The sequence below is a fragment of the Ranitomeya variabilis genome, chromosome 7 (assembly GCF_051348905.1).
Source record: "Ranitomeya variabilis isolate aRanVar5 chromosome 7, aRanVar5.hap1, whole genome shotgun sequence".
Classification (NCBI taxonomy): domain Eukaryota; kingdom Metazoa; phylum Chordata; class Amphibia; order Anura; family Dendrobatidae; genus Ranitomeya; species Ranitomeya variabilis.
Genome location: NC_135238.1, coordinates 171488685 through 171513187, shown reverse-complemented (window position 1 = coordinate 171513187; position 24503 = coordinate 171488685). Strand labels below are relative to the sequence as shown.

The 24503-nt window shown below is 48.7% G+C and overlaps 1 protein-coding gene across 2 annotated transcripts in view; it reads left to right on the top strand.

Moving 5' to 3' along the window:
• BARD1 (BRCA1 associated RING domain 1) overlaps window positions 1-24503 on the top strand; it is an 87888-nt gene that overhangs the window by 47514 nt on the left and 15871 nt on the right. For both annotated transcript variants that reach the window (XM_077272261.1, XM_077272262.1), the window contains exons 5-6: window positions 3957-4037; window positions 5046-5218. In XM_077272261.1, coding sequence (XP_077128376.1) covers window positions 3957-4037; window positions 5046-5218 — 254 coding nt within the window. The remainder of the gene's footprint in view (window positions 1-3956; window positions 4038-5045; window positions 5219-24503) is intronic.

Sequence of the window (24503 nt, the reverse complement as noted above, 5' to 3'; positions counted from 1 at the left end):
GACTGACAATAACCGTGCAAGAAAGATGAATGAAAGTTGATAACCTGGCCCACAAGAACGCTTCCTGGAACACTGCGATTTCCAAATTGATTTCCAAAAGTTTGACATTTCATTTAGTAATCTTTTCTTAATAAAGATTTTGCTTCTCGCTAAAAAAAAAAAAAAACTAAATTGCAAAAATGCCTTCTTCCTGCTTGCAAACGTATTTCTTAAATGTTATTTTGAGACCACAATCATCAGAAATCTGTTGGAGCACTGCGCTAACAAAAAAAGCTAATTGCTCAGATGTGGGAATGCACAGGATGTCAATGTGTTAGTAGCTGGGAATGTTTACTGTGCAAAGTCCCATAACCACGAGTTATAAATCTTGGTCTTAAAGGGCTTTTCTCATATTTAGGATTTATCACCTATCCCCAGGATAGAACAAGGCCGGCACTCCTGTAGTATTTGCAAGTTCATGAACACTGTGGCCAATATACAGACACATACATGCACTGCATCGGCACACTGCGATTTATGCATGAATACCCGTTACTGCACTTGTAAGAAAACGCAACATACTTGCTATTTTGCCCAGGTATTTTGCCCAGGAGACTCACTTGACCCGTACTCGGACAGTGAATGTCAGATGTGTGAATCCAGTCTTAAGTAAGACAATGACACATTTAAAGGGAAGGTACCGTGTTTGTAGATCATTAATAAATCAATTTAATGTAGCATAACATGCTGTTATAATCAAGTTTTGATTGCATTTGAAACATATTTCGTGTGTTATAGGAGTTTAAAGAAGGCACTGAGGGCTGGCATCTTGCTTTCACAGCAGCAGCACGACACTATCAGTGTCATAATACGGCACCCCATGGTCATAGGAGGTAACAGACTGCCGCTGACTCTATATATTGTAATGGAGCAGTCACTGCTGTGAACTGGGCACGCCTCTGTGGGCTGCACAATTCACAGTAGTGGGAGTGTTCTGCTGCCATATTCATGGAGCCCTCTGATCTGCTTCTAAAATAAGCAGTACTGCTTCCAACAGAACAGATCCTAGATTGACGGCTGAGGGGACTAAAATGCAGGAGAAAAGTACTGGCAGAATAGCAGAGACATCAAGGAGGAACTGTGTACCGTTGGCATTATTGGAGCAGGAGTTGTGATTAATCCCTTCCTAAGATAAGGAGCTGCAGTGAATAGCCAGGCATTGTGGAGGGGGGTGAGAGATACATGTAATCTGGGTGACAGCGACAGTAACTGCTGGTGATAGCAGATCACAGGGCAGTCACCCACAAAATGATGCTACTCTTCATTCTGCCCCAGGGATACTAGACCACCCAAAAGGGGAGGGAAATGGTGATGTCAGCAGGTACTGCCACAATTTTGCTGCTAACAGTAAAGCTGGTAAGTCTCACTATAGCTGCTTGAGGTCTAAAATGGAGGTCTATATTTTTCATATAGAAATGTTTGCAAGCAGTGCAAATATTGCATTAATACATTTTAATTACTATTTTAAGCTTAATTTCACAAAACAAAAAAAAAACTATGAAAACTGGTGGGACCTTCCCTTTAAAGACTTGGGGTACGTTCACACAGGACTTTTTTGCTGCGTATTTTTGCTGCGTTTTTTTATGCTAGTTTTCAGCTGCTTTTTACAGTACCAGCAAAGCCTATGAGATTTCAGAAATCTCCTGCACACACATTGGGTTTTTGTTTCATCGGTATTTTCTGCTTTGCTGCGTTTTTTGGACATAGGGCATGTCACTTCTTTCAGCGTTTTTGCTGCGTTTTTGCAGCGTTTTTTCACCCATTGACTTGAATGGGTGATGGAAAAAACGCTGCAAAAACGCATGTAGCATTATTTGCTGTGTTTTTTGTGCAGAAAAATCATGGCCAGCAGGAAGTGATCTCACAGCCAAGAGCTTAGGGGTGTGGTTAGTGAGGTGTGAAGAGCCATTGTGAGCCATTGTGAGGTGTGAAGAGCCATTGGGAGGTGTCCTGATTGTGATCTATTGTGAGGGAGTTTCTGGTAGTGAGGTGTTAGCCATGTCTTGGTATAGGAGGATGAGCATTAATGTTTCCCAACTAATCATGGAGGTAATATTTTTTTTAATTAAATTGTGATATATCTATCTATCCGATTGTTTGCAATGGTACACTTTGCGATGCTCATGTGCTGTTATGTACATGTTCATGTGTTCTGCATGTGTATGTTTGTATCTTCCTTGTCATGAATGTTGGCTTCATTTCATCTTGCATTTGGTAATTACTTTTTCATTTATTTTTCCAAGGTGGAAGCAATGCCTGTAATTTGGGATGTAGCTTGCCCAAACTACAGTGATCGTCAAAAAAAGGCCGATGCATGGCATGTAATTCGCCGTAAATTGTTCCCCCGCTGGGATGAAGGCGATGCTAAGCTCCACTGGGGTCACTCAACTTTATTATCATGCACAAATAGACAAAAAAACGCAGCAAAACCGCACAAAAAACGCATCTATTATAAGCAGCTGAAAATTGGCATAAAAAACGCAGCAAAAATACGCAGCAAAAAAGTCCTGTGTGAATTTACCCTTAATCTATTGGTGGAATGTTTTTCCTGTGCCCATAAAAATGTCATCATTACTCCAGAATTACTTTAACTGATAAATCCAGCATTAGAACAGTTAGAAATGTGAAAGTTCCCCGGCGGTTCCATCAGATTCTCCTCTGACCTCACTTTTTTCCATCCAACGTTTTTTTTTCTGTCAATGGCTTAAGGACGGGACAAACGCAGTGGTGGAAGTAACAATGGGCGTTTTTACTGCAATAAGGCTTAAGAAAGTTCCACACTTGGAACAAAACGTCGCCATTATGACTGTGCCAATAAACCACAGAAACTTCTTTGGACTTTGGTGCAGTGTAGACACACACTTTACAAAATGTTGCATTGTGAAGCGTGAAATGCGCAGTGATAGCTGCAGGATAAATTGACATGCTGTAGATCTGCAACGCCAGGTCCTTCTCTCCACTTACATCTGCTGGGAGAAAGTCCGGATTCCCCCCTGCCTCCTCCCAGTTGAGCTGTAATCACTCCCCGGCACATTGCCGCTTGCTCTGCAGTATATGTGCAGCGTGTGTCGCAGAGCGAGCTGTCGGCTAATCTGTCAGGGAGTGATTACGGCTCGTTTACTGCATAATGTACAATGACTGGAGCCACTCCCTGCATCGTCCCCGTGACTGGGAGCGAGCGGCTGCAGGGAGGATATAACTTAATTTTCTCCCTGCAGCCGCTGCTCCAGTAAGGAGGACTTAAAGCCATTTCCCTGTAGACTAGCGCTATACCCGCATGGAAATAGTGTATTTGGATGTGATGGGTCCCTCCATATTGGGAAACAGTTGAAATCCTACCTCCTATAGATACTGTATGTTATAAATTGAATTTACTTCTGCTATTCACATAGGTTACAGTTGTCACTCCGGACATGCATCCTTAGGGCGGTATCATGGGAGCTGGTTGTGTCATAGGTGTATCTTAAACAGCCGTATATTACAATATAATTTATAAAGTGATGCCCTGTAACGCAATGTTGGGCTTGTACCTGCCGGCGATTACAATCTGGCACAATATTCAGCAGGATTTCACTCCTAAGCGGCCGGCGTGTACCAATACAATGCTGTTTTATACAGCTGAGCACCCATTTTGTTTTCCGCGGAGCTTGCAGTGCCCATCTTTTCTTGCCAGTCCACCCCAGAGTATCATTCTGGCACTGTTCTGCGGACTATAGGCCCCAAATCCACTCAATAATGTCTTTCATTGCATCATATTAATTTAATCTGTAAAGTGCTTCAGAAAGCCTCTATACCTGTAGTAATAATGGCGGCACCTTACTTATCTGGGTAAATGCAGTTTGGTACACTTGTGCTGCACTCTTGCTCCTAAATATTGACTTTTGGCAATGATTGAATGTTCTTTACACTGCACATAGGGTGACCTGCGAGCCGTGGAGGAACTTCTGAAGAGTGGAGCGAACCCCAATGTCAAAGACCACGCTGGATGGACACCTTTGGTAACTTTGGCATTTTTTCATTTGAAGATTGTTAAAGGGAATGTCACCCAATTTTCTTCACCTAATCTTCTTCACCTAATCTGAGAGCTGCATAATGTAGAGACCGTGACCCTGATTACAGTGATGTGTATCTTGCTGGGCTGCTGGCTGTAGATTGTTAATCTCCTGCTGACAAACAGGTGATTTTATCACTAGAGGACTAGTAAAGTAAACCTGCTTCCATGTAGTCCTCCATATTCCTGAGCTCTGTATAACCCCCCGCCCCACCACTGATTGATGGCTTTCTGCCTATGGCAATCAGAGAACTGCTGGATCTGCGGCAGAGAAAACTGACCTTGACACAACTTCAGCAAGGAGCCTAGTAAGTGATATATTGCTGGAATCAGGGTCTCTGCACCTACATCATGCTGCTCTCAGATGGAGTAGAAAACACCTTGAGAGATCCCCTTCAAGACGTAGCTTATTTGATGCCGTCTTTCCCCTGCTAACTCATTTTTATTTATTTTATTTTTTAAGGCCATGTGCACACATCAAGAATCTTTACAAAAATTTCTTGACATTTTCCGCAGGAAATCTGCGTGCGTTTTTTGCGCGGTTTTATCGCTTTTTTTGTGGATTTTTCGCGTTTTTTTTTCAGAGCTTCCCCAATGCAATATATAGCGGCAAAAACGCAAAAAATCAACAAAATTAATGAACATGCTGCGTTTTTTACCGCGATGTGTTTTTTTTTCTTTTTTGCGTAAAAAAACGCAACATGTGCACACAAATTGTGGATTGCATTCTAATAATAGGATGCTTAGTGGAGGCATTTTGATCGCGGAAAAAAACGTGAAAAATCCGGAACATGCCTTAATCACGCCACTTTTCAAAAAATGCAGCAAAAATCCACTGTCAGCAGGCCTTTAATATCCTTCAATATTACTATTTTTTTCAGCTTTTCATTTTTTTTTCTTTTTTTTTTTTTCTACATTTTATGTATGTTTCATAATCTATCTTTGCTTTTTCTAGCATGAGGCTTGTAACCACGGGCACACAGATGTGGTAGAGTTGCTGCTCCGACACAAGGCCCTCGTGAATACTACCGGGTACCAGAACGACACGCCTCTTCATGACGCTGTGAAGAATGGCCACGTGGCCATCGTCCGGCTACTTCTCCAGCACGGCGCCCTACAAGACGCGGTGTACGTATTGCGGCATGTGCCGGATTCCTCAGTACGCTTGTGTAGCATTGTCACTGCTGTAGCAGGTAGGATTGATCGAGTTTGCACAGCTGGCAAGAATCCCGCGTAACTAAAGACACCGTACTTGTCTTATAATTAGGCTTCATTCTGTGCAATTATATCAGAAACCGTGTTTTTAAAACTGTCAAGACGAGAAAGCATTCATAATTGTTCCATACTTTCACAGTACAGCCGAACAAAAAATTGATTTAATCATTAGTTTCTTACCGTAATTGTCTCTTGAAAAGAAGGCTTGTCTCTGCGGCAAGATGATGGAGCGGAGAAATACAGAACGCTTAAGTGGGTTACCTCAGAAAAGGATGATTGTTCCTTTTGAAGTTTTGTGTCTTCAGATCCCAGTGGTATTGCACGTATTACTTTATTTCTCCCATTTAATTGATGTAACGCAAACATAACATTGTCAGAAGCTGCTGTGTGTTCTCCTGGAGGTAGGAATGGTAGTGATCACATTGCAGGGTATGGAGAGTAGCACTGTGGGTTTACTTACCAACACCTGCTGTGTTTTTTTCAAGACAGTGATTGAGTGATTACCGTTGGAACACATCCCCATTATGAAGGCGATGAGCAGGCACGTATTTGGGAGCATAGTGTCATTTCATGGGCATGGTGGGCCGGTGTGCCCGTAGCTCCGGCTGATCTGCTTAGGTATGCAGCTGGTGTGCCGGCACTCGGCTGCTGCAGACTCTGCTGCAGTGTGACACTATGGTGAGCCGAGCGTTCTGCTTGGCTCTATCTCACTGCTCCTGCTTAGTCTTCCTTTGTTTCCTTGCTTTATACAGTTCACAAGGAGATTATTTATTTAAAATTGTAATTTTTTTTTATTTATTCATTTTTTTTTTTTTGTAAATCTGGGAATGGTAGAAGCGAATGCAAATGAAGCGACAAATCCTTTTCGTGATTTGTCTCAAGGAATTTGTAGTATTTTTCGGCGATGCACAGCAATAAGATAACGTATGATGCAGTAAATGTAATCGTCATGTGTCAAAGAATGTGGTTTGTAAAAAATTGTAATGTGGATTAAGCAATACTAAAACCCAAGGGAACAAAGTACAAGTAGGATATATTTTGGCGATTGCACATTTGTTACTTTGGAGCACTTGAATATTATTTCATTTGTCTCTTCAGCTTCATTTTCTGCCATATTTACATCTTTCTGATTACCAGTTTCACCTCTGTTTGATATGAAGCCTCAATTCCTCATTTATTGCTATTGCAAAAAAGTTCTATAGGGAGATAGATAGATAGATATTAGATGGTGGCCCGATTCTAACGCATCGGGTATTCTAGAATATGTATGTATGTATATAGCAGCCACATAGTATATAGCACAGCCCACGTAGTGTATAGCACAGCCCACGTAGTGTATAGCACAGCCCACGCAGTATATAGCACAGCCCGCGCAGTATAGAACACTGCCTGCGCAGTATTTGTCGGATCGAGCACTGCCCTTTCCCTGATAAAGCAGGCACATATTTGGGAGTATTTCCCGGATCGAGCACTGCCCTTTCCCTGATCAAGCAGGCATGTATTTGGGAGCTTTTGCCGGATCGAGCACTGCCCTTTGCCGGATCGAGCACTGCCCTTTGCCGGATGGAGCAGGCACGTGTTTGGGAGCATTTGCCGGATCGAACACTGCCCTTTGCCGGATTGAGCACTCCCCTTTGCCAGATCGAGCAAGCACTTATTTGGGAGCTTTTGCCAGATTGAGCTCTGCCCTTTGCCGGATTGAGCACTGCCCTTTGCCGGATTTAACAGGCACGTATTTGGGTGTATTTGCCGGATCGAGCACTGCCCTTTGCCGGATCGAGCACTGCCCTTTGCCGGATCGAGCAGGCACGTATTTGGGAGCATTTGCCGGATCGAGCACTGCCCTGTGCCGGATCGAGCAGGCACGTATTTGGGAGCACTGCCCTTTGCCGGATCGAGCACTGCCCTTTGCCGGATCGAGCACTGCCCTTTACCGGATCGAGCACTGCCCTTTGCCGGATGGAGCAGGCACGTATTTGGGAGTATTTGCCGGATCGAGCACTGCCCTTTGCCGGATCGAGCACTGCCCTTTGCCGGATCGAGCACTGCCCTTTGCCGGATCGAGCACTGACCTTTGCCGGATCGAGCAGGCACGTATTTGGGAGCATTTGCCGGATTGAGCACTGCGCTTTGCCGGATTGAGCACTGCGCTTTGCCGGATTGAGCACTGCCCTTTGCCGGATTGAGCACTGCCCTTTGCCGGATTGAGCACTGCCCTTTGCCGGATTGAGCACTGCCCTTTGCCGGATTGAGCAGGCACGTATTTGGGAGTATTTGCCGGATCGAGCACTGCCTGTTGCCGGATCGAGCACTGCACTTTGCAGATTGAGCAGGCACGTATTTGGGAGTATTTGCCGGATCGAGCACTGCCCTTTGCCGGATCGAGCACTGCCCTTTACCGGATTGAGCAAGCACGTATTTGGGAGTATTTGCCGGATCGAGCACTGCCCTTTGCCGGATCGAGCAGGCACGTATTTGGGAGCATTTACCGGATCGAGCACTGCCCTGTGCCGGATCGAGCAGGCACGTATTTAGGAGTATTTGCCAGATCGAGCACTGCCCTTTGTCGGAACGAGCACTGCCCTTTGCCGAATCGAGCACTGCCCTTTGCCGGTTGGAGCAGGCACGTGTTTGGGAGCATTTGCCGGATCGAACACTGCCCTTTGCCAGATCGAGCAAGCACGTATTTGGGAGCTTTTGCCGGATCGAGCACTGCCCTTTGCCGGATCGAGCACTGCCCTTTGCCGGATCGAGCACTGCCCTTTGCCGGATCGAGCACTGCCCTTTGCTGCATCGAGCACTGCCCTTTGCCGGATCGAGCAGGCACGTATTTGGGAGCATTTGCCGGATCGAGCACTGCCCTTTGCCGGATCGAGCACTGCTGTTGTGAATTTGGATTCTGGGCTCCCCCGGTGGCCGCTTGTGGAATTGGACTTGTCATCCTCTTTCCTGTTTCACCTGGTTCCATCAGTAGTGGGTGTCGCTATTTAAGCTCATTTCTCTGGTGGTTTCTTGCCGGTCAACAATGTTATCTGATGCCTCTCAGTGCTTGTTCCTGCTTCTGACAACTACTAGATAAGTTGGACTTTTGTCCATGTTTCGTTTGCCTATTTGTTCCAGTTCACAGCTGAAGTTTTGTTACTGTGTCTGGAAAGCTCTCGTTGATCAGGGATTGCTACTCTGGTGTTATGAGTTAATGCCAGAGTTTAAGGTAATCTCTGGATGGTGTTTTGTTAGTGTTTTTCTGCTGACCATGAAAGTATACTATCTGTCTTCTGCTATCTAGTAAGCGGACCTCAAATTTGCTAAGACTATTTTCCTGCTGCGTTTGTTGTTTCATCTGAACTCACCGTCATTATATGTGGGGGGCAACTGTCTTCTTTGGAATATTTCTCTAGAGGTGAGCCAGGTCTTATATTTCCCTCTGCTAGCTATTTAGGTCTTAGGCCAGAGCTGGGCATCTAGCAATAAATAGGAAATGCTACCTGGCTATTTCTAGTTGCGCGGCAGGCTTAGTTCATGGTCAGTATAGTTCCATCTTCCGAGAGCTTGTCCCTCTATAGGCTTGCTATGATCTCTGCTTGCAGAGATCATGACAGTTTGACCGGCCCCTAAAGTGTTAAAGACCCAGGTTGAGAAAGGAGAGTTATAAGAAGTCTGCTGGAATTTTTTTTTTTTTTTTTTTTTCCCTCCAGTTTGCCTTGCTGCAGTCTCTTTTCTCTCTCTCCTCCTCATCTCTGTATGGCTCTGTGTGCACCTGACAATAATGGATCTTCAGAGTGTAACTGCGGGTTTGAATAATCTCATCACGAAAGTACAAAATTTACAAGATTTTGTGGTACATGCTCCAGTATCTGAGCCGAGAATTCCTTTGCCGGAGTTCTTCACAGGGAATAGAGCTAGCTTCCAGAATTTCCGAAATAATTGTAAGCTTTATTTGTCCCTGAAGTCTCGTTCAGCTGGAGACCCTGCTCAGCAGGTTAGGATTGTGATTTCCTTGCTCAGGGGTGACCCTCAAGATTGGGCCTTCTCATTGCCAGCAGGGGATCCTGCGTTGCGCGATGTGGATGCGTTTTTTCTGGCCTTGGGCTTGCTTTATGAGGAACCTCATTTGGAACTTCAGGCAGAAAAAACTTTGATGGCACTATCTCAGGGGCAAGACGAAGCTGAGGTTTACTGCCAAAAATTCCGTAAATGGTCTGTGCTTACTCAGTGGAATGAGTGCGCCTTGGCGGCAACTTTCAGAGAAGGTCTCTCTGATGCCGTTAAGGATGTTATGGTGGGGTTCCCTGTGCCTGCAGGTCTGAATGAGTCCATGACAATGGCTATTCAGATTGATAGGCGTCTGCGGGAGCGCAAACCGGTGCACCATCTGGCGGTGTCTATGGAAAAGACGCCAGAAAGTATGCAGTGTGATAGAATTCTGTCCAGGAGCGAGCGACAGAATTTTAGACGGAAGAATGGATTGTGCTTCTATTGTGGGGATTCTACTCATGTTATATCAGCATGCTCTAGGCGTACAAAGAAGCTTGATAAGTCTGTTTCCATTGGCACCATTCAGTCTAAGTTTATTTTGTCTGTAACCCTGATTTGCTCTTTGTCATCCATTGCCACGGACGCCTATGTTGACTCTGGCGCCGCTCTGAGTCTTATGGATTGGTCCTTTGCCAATCGTTGTGGTTTTGATTTAGAGCCTTTGGAGACTCTTATTCCTCTGAAGGGGATTGACTCCACCCCATTGGCTAATAATAAACCACAATACTGGACACAAGTAACCATGCGTATCAATCCGGATCACCAGGAGATTATTCGTTTCCTGGTGCTGTATAATTTACATGACGATTTGGTACTGGGATTGCCATGGTTGCAGTCTCACAATCCAGTCTTGGACTGGAGAGCAATGTCTGTGTTGAGCTGGGGATGTAAGGGTATTCATGGGGACTTACCTTTGGTTTCTATTTCGTCGTCCATTCCCTCTGAAGTCCCTGAGTTCCTCTCAGATTATCAAGACGTCTTTGACGAACCCAAGCTTGGGTCGTTACCTCCGCACCGTGAGTGCGATTGTGCCATAGATTTGATACCGGGTTGCAAATATCCAAAGGGTCGTTTGTTTAATCTGTCCGTGCCGGAACATGCTGCTATGCGGGAATATATAAAGGAGTCTTTGGAAAAGGGACATATTCGTCCATCTTCTTCTCCCTTGGGAGCTGGGTTTTTCTTTGTCTCAAAAAAGGACGGCTCTTTGAGACCATGTATTGATTATCGGCTTCTGAATAAGATCACTGTTAAGTACCAATACCCATTGCCATTGCTTACTGATTTGTTTGCTCGTATAGAGGGTGCTAAGTGGTTCTCTAAAATTGATCTTCGTGGGGCGTATAATTTGGTGCGGATCAGGCAGGGGGATGAGTGGAAGACCGCATTTAATACGCCCGAGGGCCACTTTGAGTATTTGGTCATGCCTTTTGGTCTTTCTAATGCCCCTTCAGTTTTCCAGTCTTTTATGCATGATATTTTCCGCGATTTTCTGGATAAATTTATGATAATATATCTGGATGATATTCTGATTTTTTCTGATGACTGGGACTCTCATGTCCAGCAGGTCAGGAGAGTTTTTCAGGTTCTGCGGTCTAATTCTTTATGTGTGAAGGGGTCTAAGTGCGTTTTTGGGGTCCAGAAAATTTCCTTTTTGGGGTATATTTTTTCTCCCTCTTCCATTGAGATGGATCCCGTCAAGGTGCAAGCTATTTGTGACTGGACTCAGCCCTCCTCTCTTAGGGGTCTTCAGAGATTTTTGGGCTTTGCCAACTTTTACCGCCGATTTATTGCTGGTTTTTCGGATGTCGTTAAACCACTGACTGATTTGACCAGACATGGCGCTGATGTTGCTAATTGGTCCCCTCATGCTGTAGAGGCCTTTCAGGAGCTTAAGCACCGTTTTGCCTCTGCCCCTGTGTTACGTCAGCCTGATGTGAATCTGCCTTTTCAGGTTGAGGTTGACGCTTCGGAGATCGGAGCTGGGGCAGTGTTGTCGCAGAAAGGTTCCGACTGCTCCGTCATTAGGCCTTGTGCCTTCTTTTCTCGCAAATTTTCGCCCGCAGAGCGGAATTATGATGTTGGGAATAGGGAGCTTTTGGCCATGAAGTGGGCGTTTGAGGAGTGGCGCCATTGGCTAGAGGGGGCTAAGCATCAGGTGGTGGTATTGACTGACCACAAAAATTTGATTTATCTTGAGACTGCCAGGCGCCTGAATCCTAGACAGGCGCGCTGGTCTTTATTTTTTTTCTCGCTTTAATTTTGTGGTGTCATACCTACCGGGTTCTAAGAATGTTAAGGCAGATGCCCTTTCTAGGAGTTTTGACCCGGACTCTCCTGGTAATACTGAACCCACAGGTATCCTTAGGGAGGGAGTAATTTTGTCGGCCGTTTCTCCTGATCTGCGGCGGTCCTTGCAAGAGTTTCAGGCGGATAGACCGGATCGTTGTCCGCCTGATAGACTGTTTGTTCCGGATGATTGGACCAGTAGAGTCATCTCTGAGGTACATTCTTCTGCATTGGCAGGTCATCCCGGAATTTTTGGTACCAGGGATTTGGTGGCAAGATCCTTCTGGTGGCCTTCCCTGTCACGAGATGTGCGAGTCTTTGTGCAGTCATGTGACATTTGTGCTCGGGCCAAGTCTTGTAGTTCTCGGGCTAGCGGACTGCTGTTGCCCTTGCCTATTCCTAAGAGGCCTTGGACACACATCTCGATGGATTTTATTTCAGATCTGCCTGTTTCCCAGAAGATGTCTGTCATCTGGGTGGTCTGTGACCGTTTCTCTAAAATGGTCCATTTGGTTCCTCTGCCCAAGTTGCCTTCTTCTTCTGAGTTGGTTCCTCTGTTTTTTCAGAATGTTGTCCGATTGCACGGTATTCCTGAGAATATTGTTTCTGACAGAGGTACCCAATTTGTGTCTAGATTTTGGCGGGCATTCTGTGCTAGGATGGGCATAGATTTGTCTTTTTCATCTGCTTTTCACCCTCAGACTAATGGCCAGACCGAGCGGACTAATCAGACCCTGGAGACATATCTGAGGTGTTTTGTCTCTGCTGACCAGGATGATTGGGTTGCTTTTTTGCCATTGGCAGAGTTCGCCCTCAATAATCGGGCCAGCTCTTCCACCTTGGTGTCCCCGTTTTTCTGTAATTCGGGGTTTCACCCTCGATTTTCCTCCGGTCAGGTGGAATCCTCGGATTGTCCTGGAGTGGATGCGGTGGTGGAGAGATTGCATCACATCTGGGGGCAGGTTATGGACAATTTGAAGTTGTCCCAGGAGAAGACTCAGCGTTTTGCCAACCGTCATCGTCGTGTTGGTTCTCGGCTTTGTGTTGGAGATTTGGTCTGGTTGTCTTCTCGTTTTGTCCCTATGAGGGTCTCTTCTCCTAAGTTTAAACCTCGGTTCATCGGCCCTTATAGAATATTGGAGATTCTTAATCCTGTTTCTTTCCGTTTGGACCTCCCTGCGTCCTTTTCCATTCATAACGTTTTTCATCGGTCGTTATTGCGCAGGTATGAGGTGCCTGTTGTACCTTCAGTTGAGCCTCCTGCTCCGGTGTTGGTTGAGGGTGAGTTGGAGTACGTTGTGGAGAAGATTTTGGACTCTCGTGTTTCCAGACGGAGACTCCAGTATCTGGTCAACTGGAAGGGTTACGGCCAGGAGGATAATTCTTGGGTCAATGCATCTGATGTTCATGCTTCTGATCTTGTTCGTGCCTTCCATAGGGCTCATCCTGGTCGCCCTGGTGGATCTGGTGAGGGTTCGGTGCCCCCTCCTTGAGGGGGGGGTACTGTTGTGAATTTGGATTCTGGGCTCCCCCGGTGGCCGCTTGTGGAATTGGACTTGTCATCCTCTTTCCTGTTTCACCTGGTTCCATCAGTAGTGGGTGTCGCTATTTAAGCTCATTTCTCTGGTGGTTTCTTGCCGGTCAACAATGTTATCTGATGCCTCTCAGTGCTTGTTCCTGCTTCTGACAACTACTAGATAAGTTGGACTTTTGTCCATGTTTCGTTTGCCTATTTGTTCCAGTTCACAGCTGAAGTTTTGTTACTGTGTCTGGAAAGCTCTCGTTGATCAGGGATTGCTACTCTGGTGTTATGAGTTAATGCCAGAGTTTAAGGTAATCTCTGGATGGTGTTTTGTTAGTGTTTTTCTGCTGACCATGAAAGTATACTATCTGTCTTCTGCTATCTAGTAAGCGGACCTCAAATTTGCTAAGACTATTTTCCTGCTGCGTTTGTTGTTTCATCTGAACTCACCGTCATTATATGTGGGGGGCAACTGTCTTCTTTGGAATATTTCTCTAGAGGTGAGCCAGGTCTTATATTTCCCTCTGCTAGCTATTTAGGTCTTAGGCCAGAGCTGGGCATCTAGCAATAAATAGGAAATGCTACCTGGCTATTTCTAGTTGCGCGGCAGGCTTAGTTCATGGTCAGTATAGTTCCATCTTCCGAGAGCTTGTCCCTCTATAGGCTTGCTATGATCTCTGCTTGCAGAGATCATGACACACTGCCCTTTGCCGGATCGAGCACTGCCCTTTGCCGGATCGAGCACTGCCCTTTGCCGGATTGAGCAGGCACGTATTTGGGAGTATTTGCCGGATTGAGCACTGCCCTTTGCCGGATTGAGCAGGCACGTGTTTGGGAGTATTTGCCGGATCGAGCACTGCCCTTTCCCGGATCGAGCACTGCCCTTTGCCGGATCGAGCAGGCACGTATTTGGGAGCCTTTGCCGGATCGAGCACTGCCCTTTGCCGGATCGAGCACTGCCCTTTGCCGGATCGAGCACTGCCCTTTGCCGGATTGAGCAGGCACGTATTTGGGAGTATTTGCCGGATCGAGCACTGCCCTTTGCCGGATTGAGCAGGCACGTATTTGGGAGTATTTGCCGGATTGAGCACTGCCCTTTGCCGGATTGAGCACTGCCCATTGCCGGAACGAGCACTGCCCATTGCCGGAACGAGCACTGCCCTTTGCCGGAACGAGCACTGCCCTTTGCCGGAACGAGCACTGCCCTTTGCCGGAACGAGCACTGCCCTTTGCCGGAACGAGCACTGCCCTTTGCCGGAACGAGCACTGCCCTTTGCCGGAACGAGCACTGCCCTTTGCCGGAACGAGCACTGCCCTTTGCCGGATCGAGCACTGCCCTTTGCCGGATGGAGCAGGCACGCGTTTGGGAGCATTTGCCGGAACGAACACTGCCCTTTGCCGGATTGAGCACTCCCCTTTGCCAGATCGAGCAACCACGTATTTGGGAGCTTTTGCCGGATCGGGCACTGCCCTTTGCCGGATCGGGCACTGCCCTTTGCCGGATCGAGCACTGCCCTTTGCCGGATCGAGCAGGCACGTATTTGGGAGCATTTGCCGGATTGAGCACTGCGCTTTGCCGGATTGAGCACTGCGCTTTGCCGGATTGAGCACTGCGCTTTGCCGGATTGAGCACTGCCCTTTGCCGGATTGAGCACTGCCCTTTGCCGGATTGAGCACGCACGTATTTGGCAGCTTTTGCCGGATCGAGCACTGCCCTTTGCCGGATCAAGCACGTCCCTTTGGCCGATCAAGCAGGCACGTATTTGGGAGTTTTTTCCGGATCGAGCACTGCCCTTTGCGGGATCGAGCAGGCACGTATTTGGCAGCATTTGCCGGATCGAGCACTGCCCTTTGCCGGATCGAGAACTACCCTTTGCCGGATCGAGCATGCACGTATTTGGGAGTATTTGCCGGATCGAGCACTGCCCTTTGCCGGATCGAGCAGGCACGTATTTGGGAGTATTTGCTGGATCGAGCACTGCCCTTTGCCGGATCGAGCAGGCACGTATTTGGCAGCATTTGCCGGATCGAGCACTGCCCCTTTGCCGGATCGAGCACTGCCCCTTTGCCGGATCGAGCACTGCCCTTTGCCGAATCGAGCAGGCACGTATTTGGGAGCATTTGCCGGATTGAGCACTGCCCTTTGCCGGATTGAGCACTGCCCTTTGCCGGATTGAGCACTGCCCTTTGCCCGATCGAGCAGGCACGTATTTAGCAGCTTTTGCCGGATCGAGCACTGCCCTTTGCCGGATCGAGCAGGCACGTATTTGGCAGCATTTGCCGGATTGAGCACTGCCCTTTGCCGGATTGAGCACTGCCCTTTGCCGGATTGAGCACTGCCCTTTGCCGGATTGAGCACTGCCCTTTGCCGGATTGAGCACTGCCCTTTGCCGGATTGAGCACTGCCCTTTGCCGGATCGAGCAGGCACGTATTTGGCAGCTTTTGCCGGATCGAGCACTGCCCTTTGCCGGATCGAGCAGGCACGTATTTGGGAGTATTTGCCGGATCGAGCACTGCCCTTTGCCGGATCGAGCACTGCCCTTTGCCGGATCGAGCAGGCACGTATTTGGGAGTATTTGCCGGATCGAGCACTGCCCTTTGCCGGATCGAGCACTGCCCTTTGCCAGATCGAGCACTGCCCTTTGCCGGATCGAGCAATGCCCTTTGCCGGATTGAGCACTTTCCTGTGCCAGATCGAGCAGGCACGTATTTGGGAGCATTTGCCGGATTGAGCACTGCGCTTTGCCGGATTGAGCACTGCGCTTTGCCGGATCGAGCACTGCGCTTTGCCGGATCGAGCGCTGCGCTTTGCCGGATCGAGCACTGCCCTTTGCCGGATCGAGCACTGCCCTTTGCCGGATGGAGCAGGCACGTATTTGGGAGCATTTGCCGGATCGAGCACTGCCCTGTGCCGGATTGAGCACTGCCCTTTGCCGGATTGAGCACTGCCCTTTGCCGGATTGAGCACTGCCCTTTGCCGGATTGAGCACTGCCCTTTGCCGGATTGAGCACTGCCCTTTGCCGGATCGAGCAGGCACTTATTTGGCAGCTTTTGCCGGATCGAGCACTGCCCTTTGCCGGATCGAGCACTGCCCTTTGCCGGATCGAGCAGGCACGTATTTGGGAGTATTTGCCGGATCGAGCACTGCCCTTTGCCGGATCGAGCAGGCACGTATTTGGCAGCATTTGCCGGATCGAGCACTGCCCTTTGCCGGATCGAGAACTACCCTTTGCCGGATCGAGCATGCACGTATTTGGGAGTATTTGCTGGATCGAGCACTGCCCTTTGCCGGATCGAGCAGGCACGTATTTGGGAGTATTTGCCGGATCGAGCACTGCCCTTTGCCGGATCGAGCAGGCACGTATTTGGCAGCATTTGCCGGATCGAGCACTGCCCTTTTGCCGGATCGAGCACTGCCCTTTGCCGGATCGAGCACTGCCCCTTTGCCGGATCGAGCACTGCCCTTTGCCGGATCGAGCACTGCCCTTTGCCGGAGCGAGCACTGCCCTTTGCCGGATCGAGCAGGCACGTATTTGGGAGCATTTGCTGGATTGAGCAGTGCCCTTTGCCGGATTGAGCACTGCCCTTTGCCGGATTGAGCACTGCCCTTTGCCGGATTGAGCACTGCCCTTTGCCGGATTGAGCACTGCCCTTTGCCGGATTGAGCACTGCCCTTTGCCGGATCGAGCAGGCACGTATTTAGCAGCTTTTGCCGGATCGAGCACTGCCCTTTGCCCGATCGAGCAGGCACGTATTTGGCAGCATTTGCCGGATTGAGCACTGCCCTTTGCCAGATTGAGCACTGCCCTTTGACGGATTGAGCACTGCCCTTTGCCGGATTGAGCATTGCCCTTTGCCGGATCGAGCAGGCACGTATTTGGCAGCTTTTGCCGGATCGAGCTCTGCCCTTTGCCGGATCAAGCAGCAACGTATTTGGGAGTATTTGCCGGATCGAGCACTGCCTTTTGCCGGATCGAGCACTGCCCTTTGCCGGATCGAGCACTGCCCTTTGCCGGATCGAGCAGGCACGTTTTTGGGAGCCTTTGCCGGATCGAGCACTGCCCTTTGCCGGATTGAGCAGGCACGTATTTGGGAGTATTTGCCGGATTGAGCACTGCCCTTTGCCGGATTGAGCACTGCCCTTTGCCGGATTGAGCAGGCACGTATTTGGCAGCTTTTGCCGGATCGAGCACTGCCCTTTGCCGGATCGAACACTGCCCTTTGCCGGATCGAGCAGGCACGTATTTGGCAGCATTTGGCGGATTGAGCACTGCCCTTTGCCGGATCGAGCAGGCACGTATTTGGCAGCATTTGCTGGATCGAGCACTGCCCTTTGCCGGATCGAGCAGCAACGTATTTGGGAGTATTTGCCGGATCGAGCACTGCCCTTTGCCGGATCGAGCAGGCACGTATTTGGCAGCATTTGGCAGATCGAACACTGCCCATTGCCGGATCGAGCAGGCACGTATTTGGCAGCATTTGCTGGATCGAGCACTGCCCTTTGCCGGATCGAGCAGCAACGTATTTGGGAGTATTTGCCGGATCGAGCACTGCCCTTTGCCGGATCGAGCACTGCCCTTTGCCGGATCGAGCAGGCACATATTTGGGAGTATTTGCCGGATCGAGCACTGCCCTTTGCCGGATCGAGCAGGCACGTATTTGGGAGTATTTGCCGGATCGAGCACTGCCCTTTGCCGGATTGAGCAGGCACGTATTTGGGAGTATTTGCCGGATTGAGCACTGCCCTTTGCCGGATTGAGCACTGCCCTTTGCCGGATTGAGCACTGCCCTTTGCCGGATTGAGCAGGCACGTATTTGGCAGCTTTTGCCGGATCGAGCACTGCCCTTTGCCGGATCGAACACTGCCCTTTGCCGGATCGAGCAGGCACGTATTTGGCAGCATTTGCTGGATTGAGCACTGCCCTTTGCTGGATTGAGCTCTGCCCTTTGCCGGATTGAGCACTGCCCTTTGCCGGATTGAGCACTGCCCTTTGCCGGATCGAGCAGGCACGTATTTGGCAGCTTTTGCCGGATCGAGCACTGCCCTTTGCCGGATCGAACACTGCCCGTTGCCGGATCGAGCAGGCACGTATTTGGCAGCATTTGCCGGATCGAGCACTGCCCTTTGCCGGATCGAGCACTACCCTTTGCCGGAACGAGCATGCATGTATTTGGGAGGCTTTGCCGGATCGACCACTGCCCTTTGCCGGATCGAGCACTGCCCTTTGCCGGATCGAGCACTGCCCTTTGCCGGATCGAGCACTGCCCTTTGCCGGATCGAGCACTGCCCTTTGCCGGATCGAGCAGGCACGTATTTGGGAGTATTTGCCGGATCGAGCACTGCCCTTTGCCGGATCGAGCAGGCACGTATTTGGGAGCCTTTGCCGGATCGAGCACTGCCCTTTGCCGGATCGAGCACTGCCCTTTGCCGGATCGAGCACTGCCCTTTGCCGGATCGAGCACTGCCCTTTGCCGGATCGAGCACTGCCCTTTGCCGGATTGAGCACTGCCCTTTGCCGGATAGAGCATGCACGTATTTGGGAGTTTTTGCCGGATCGAGCACTGCCCTTTGCCGGATCGAGCAGCAACGTATTTGGGAGTATTTGCCAGATGGAGCACTGCCCTTTGCCGGATGGAGCACTGCCCTTTGCCGGATGGAGCACTGCCCTTTGCCGGATGGAGCACTGCCCTTTGCCGGATGGAGCACTGCCCTTTGCCGGATGGAGCACTGCCCTTTGCCGGATTGAGCAGGCACGTATTTGGGAGTATTTGCCGGATCAAGCACTGCCCTGTGCCGGATCGAGCACTGCCCTGTGCCGGATCGAGCACTGCCCTGTGCCGGATCGAGCACTGCCCTTTGCCGGATCGAGCAGGCACGTATTTGGGAGCCTTTGCCGGATCGAGCACTGCCCTTTGCCGGATCGAGCACTGCCCTTTGCCGGATCGAGCACTGCCCTTTGCCGGATCGAGCACTACCCTTTGCCGGATCGAGCACTGCCCTTTGCCGGATAGAGCATGCACGTATTTGGGAGTTTTTGCCGGATCGAGCACTGCCCTTTGCCGGATCGAGCAGCAACGTATTTGGGAGTATTTGCCGGATGGAGCACTGCCCTTTGCCGGATGGAGCACTGCCCTTTGCCGGATGGAGCACTGCCCTTTGCCGAATGGAGCACTGCCCTTTGCCGAATGGAGCACTGCCCTTTGCCGGATGGAGCACTGCCCTTTGCCGAATGGAGCACTGCCCTTTGCCGGATGGAGCACTGCCCTTTGCCGGATTGAGCAGGCACGTATTTGGGAGTATTTGCCGGATCGAGCACTGCCCTGTGCCGGATCGAGCACTGCCCTGTGCCGGATCGAGCACTGCCCTGTGCCGGATCGAGCACTGCCCTGTGCCGGATCGAGCACTGCCCTTTGCTCGATGGAGTAGGCACGTATTTGGGAGCATTTGCCGGATCGAACACTGCCCTTTGCCGGATCGAGCAGGCACGTATTTGGGAGTATTTGCCGAGTCGAGCACTGCTCTTTATCGGATCGAGCAGGCACGAATTTGGGAGTATTTGCCGGGTCGAGCACTGCCCTTTGCCGGATCGAGCAGGCACGTATTTGGGAGCATTTGCCGGATCGAGCACTGTCCTTTGCCTGATAGAGCAGGCACGTATTTGGGAGTATTTGCCGGATCAAGCACTGCCCTTTGCCGGATCGAGCACTGCCCTTTGCCAGATCGAGCACTGCCCTTTGCCGGATGAAGCAGGCACGTATTTGGGAGCATTTGCCGGATCAAGCACTACCCTTTGCCGGATCGAGCAGTCACGTATTTGGGAGTATTTGCCGAGTCGAGCACTGCTGTTTATCGGATCGAGCAGGCTTGTATTTGGGAGTATTTGCCGGGTCGAGCACTGCCCTTTGCCGTGTCGAGCACTGCCCTTTGCTGGATTGAGCAGGCACGAATTTGGGAGTATTTGCCGGGTCGAGCACTGCCCTTTGCCAGATCGAGCAGGCACGTATTTGGGAGTCTTTGCCGTGTCGAGCACTGCCCTTTGCCGTGTCGAGCACTGCCCTTTGCCCATGGTACCGCTTATCACAGTAATGAATATGCGGTTCCACCCCTATGGGAGTGAAGTCCATATTCATTACTTTAATGAGCGGTACCACTGACCGCTTAACAGAGGAAGAAGCTGCCATGCCCCAAGATCGTGGGACATGCAGGGACTGCGTCGGGAGCATGTGAGTATTTGACAGTCATTGCTCCCCCTCACCCGCCGACCATGACTCGAGTATAAGCCGAGAGGGGCACTTTCAGCCCATTTTTTGTGCTGAAAATCTCGGCTTATACTCAAGTATATACGGTAGTTTTGGTCCTAGGAGCAGTGTCTGCACGTCAGCGGAGTAGCCCGCCTGTGAAGCTAACTACACCGGCCTGTGTGTCTAAATTTGTACTGCATCTAACCCAGTAAATCCTTTTGGGCCTAGTAGCAATTTCTGCTACTTAGCAGAGTACCCCACCCATGAAGCAAGCTACACCGCCTGTTTATCTAATTACTAATTTTTAGCTGCATCTAGCCCAGGAAATCCTTTTGGGCCTAGTAGCAATTTCTTCAACTCAGCAGAGTACCCCACCCATGAAGCAAGCTACACCGCCTTCTACCTTTCTCAATCTAACCCCTTGGCTCTGGGGTGGCCACTCTCCCTCCAGCTCTCTCCTTCTCACAGGTGGACTACTGCGTGTATTCACACTGTGGCGAATCTTTTGGGCCCAGGCATAAGAAATCGTAGAGGTAATGGATAATATGTGCCCCCTTAGAAACATCCATGACGACCCATTCGAGGAAGCAACTAAACGCCTCAAATAGTGAGCAGGATATGGAGCACCCCATGGGCAAACAGCGATCTATGTAGTATGCTCCTTCACAGAAGCAGCCCAATGGGAGGGCACTATTTGGAGGCACAGGTGGTAACCGGAACGCCCCCTCAATGTTTGTTTTGGCCGTTAGGGTGCCCCTTCCCAACTTCTTGACCCGCCTGATTGCCTCGTCTAAGGAGGTACAGTATATAATACTGTACTTGGTCCTGCGTCGATGTTGTCGTTTACTGACCTGCCCCTTGGATATGACAAATGGTGGATTAGTCTGAATGTATTGGGTTCCTTTTTTGGCACGACTCCCAACGGGGATTCCACTATGTCTTCTAAGGAAAGTGTTCTGAATGGACCTGCCATTCTATCTAAATATATTTCTTTTTTAATTTTTTGGGTCACGACGTCTGGGTGTTGGTAGGGTGATTTTAGATTTTTACTCCAGCCTTTCTTGATTTTAGAAGGGCATGACATGCCTATATCTGTGTCTCCTCCTCCTTTTACTCCTCCACCTCTTTTATTTTCACACGACTATATGTACGTGTGACTTTTCCATGTGTTTGTTGTGTCTTCTGAGCAGTTTGTCAGAAAACACCTTAAAAAGGTGTCCAAAAGCTATGTGTTTTCTGTGTTTGTGTTTGCCTGCCATTGGTTTCAATGGGGTTCGACGGTGTTCGTCGAACACGCCCCAGTTCGACGAACCGAACTCGAACACTAGCGGGGTGGCTCAACACTATATAACACTGCCCACGTAGTATATAACACTGCTCATGTAATGTATAGCACAGCCCACTTAGTATATAGCAGCCACGCAGTATATAACACAGCCCAAGTACTATATAGCAGTGTGGGCACCATATCCCTGTTAAAAAAAAAAAATTAAAAAAAAAAAGTTATATACTCAGTCCTGCGGCCCCCGGATCGAGGCAAGGCGTTTAGCAATGCTCCTCGCTACGCTCCGGTCCCAAGAATGCATTGCAGTCTTGCAAGATGACGACGTAGCGGTCTCGCGAGAGCGCTATGTCATCTCGCGAGACCGCAATGCATGGCCCGGAGCGTCGCGAGGAACGGGAAAGGCTCCGGAAGGTGAGAATAGCACGATTTTTTTTATTTTTAGCATTAGATCTTTTTACTATTGAATCTGATTTCTACACCTATTGGTTTTCTTGAGTTTTTTTCTTTGCGTTGTTTTTTTAATAGCATTTTTGGGACTGCGCTTTTTTGTCACCTTTTTGGTGTCATGTTTTAAATAAACTGCTTTTGTTTTTTATGCTTCCTGGTATTTGGCTTTGACAAAGCTATTGATATAGTCATATGTGGAATACATGCACATGCATTGTTTATACGTTTTTTCAGCGGTTATGTACTAGACATTTGTTCTTTACCTGCTGATTTTTCGCACCTATGGGGAAAATCGGCATGGAAAATTCAGTTTACCAGCAAGAGAAATTGATTTGCTGGATTTGAAAAACGCTCCACAGGTCCATTTACGCTGCATAAAAAAACAAAAGGAAACTCGGTGGGCATGAGATTTCCGTAAAATCCACTTTTTCTGGAACTGTAAGACGCCTGCATTTTTGACACACTGAAAATATCAGGGTTGTGGAGTCGGTAAGCCAAGTCTCAGACTCCTCAATTTCCCTGACTCCACGACTCCGACTCCTCAGGACTGGTGACTACTGAGCATGTACATAAAGTGCAGCACTGATTCATCTCCACGACTCCACAGCACTGGTCACTACTGAGCATGTACATAAAGTGCAGCACAGATTAATCTCCACTACGACTCCACAGCACTGGTCACTAGTGAGCATGTGCATAAAGTGCAGCACAGATTCATCTCCACTCCAACTCCACACACTGGTCACTACTGAGCATGTACATAAAATGCAGCACAGGTTCATCTCCACTAAAAGCCGAGATCGAAGATGAAAGGTGAAGGAGCTTGATCACGCTAATGCCAATGCAGGAAAGAGGATCGGACCAAAGGGCACCATGTTTCTGGCTGGTGAAGCATAGCAGTAACGAACCAAGCGAAGACTGAAGAAGACCACCCATCCAAAGGTAGGTAAAAGTATTGTTTAATCTTGTATCCATTAAAAAAAAATAATCATACCATGACTGAGGATGAGTGATTCCTCAGAAACTCGTCAGTTATAAATACCATGTGTCTCTTTTTTTTAATGGATTCAAGATTAAAGGATTATTGAGTTTCACCTACCTCTCAGGATGTGCCGTCTCTTGATTCTTCCCTAAAAGCCGAGATCCTTAGATCAGGAACAGAACAGACATTTGTAGGACATTTCATAACTTTTCCAAATTATGAAAACACAGCATATCCTGCATTGTACTACTAAACCCAATGTATTTATATATTTTTGGAGTCAGTCCATTTTATACCGACTCTGACTCCACAGCCCTGGAAAATACAGTGTCAAAAACTCATTGTGGGCACACAGCCCAAAGCTGCAATTTATATTGCAACTTTTATGGTTTTACCGTGTGCACATAATGCTTGAAGTGTGGATGAAAACTGCATTTAAAAAGCCAATTGTTGTTTTACCATAATTTGCAACAGTTTGTATGCCAGATGTGCGACATGTAAAGTTCTCAACAGCCACTCGCTTGTCTTTCACTCGTGGGGGATGGCTGCTTACCATGACAAGTGCACACGGGAAAAGGCTTCTGTGGGGTCCCAGTCACATTATTATTATTATTATTATTTTTTTTTATTTATATAGCACCATTAATTCCATGGTGCTGTACATGAGAAAGGGGTTACATACAGGGTTATAGCTATCATTTACAGTAAACAGGTTTACAGTGACACACTGGTACAGAGGGGAGAGAACCCTGTCCTTGCGGACTTACATTCTATGTGATAGTGGGGAAGATACAGAAGGTAGGGGTGGGCGGTGGTGAGACGGCGGCTCGGTTATTGTATGCTGTAGGCTTTCCTGAAGAGATGGGTTTTCAGGTTCCGTCTGAAGGATCCGAGGGTGGTGGATAATCGGACGTGTTGAGGCATGGAATTCCAGAGGATGGGGGATATTCGGGAGAAATCTTGGAGGCGATTGTGTGAGGAACGAATAAGTGCGGAGGAGAGTAGGAGGTCTTGAGATGAACGAAGATTACGTGAAGGAAGATATTGGGAGGTCACATGCAACTGGGCTATTAGTAGTGTCCATACCCAGCACCAAGCACTGACACCCTCCTCCCTAACATCACATGAACGGGCCCTGTTATGGAAATAACAATCCCTGTTGTGGACAGTCCTCTATTTAAGTGAATGGGTCATGAAAATGAACGTTTTTGGTTTTTTTCCATGCATGAAAAAGACACACGGATTGTAAAAAGTTACATACAAACCAAACATGGATCCATTTGAAACAAAAAAGGGGGGGGTTTGTTTTTACTTTTGAAATCTGCTCTCTGCTTCTGCCTCCCCTTTAAAATCTATGCAACCGGTCACCTTATATAGTCTCATTGTTGACCCAA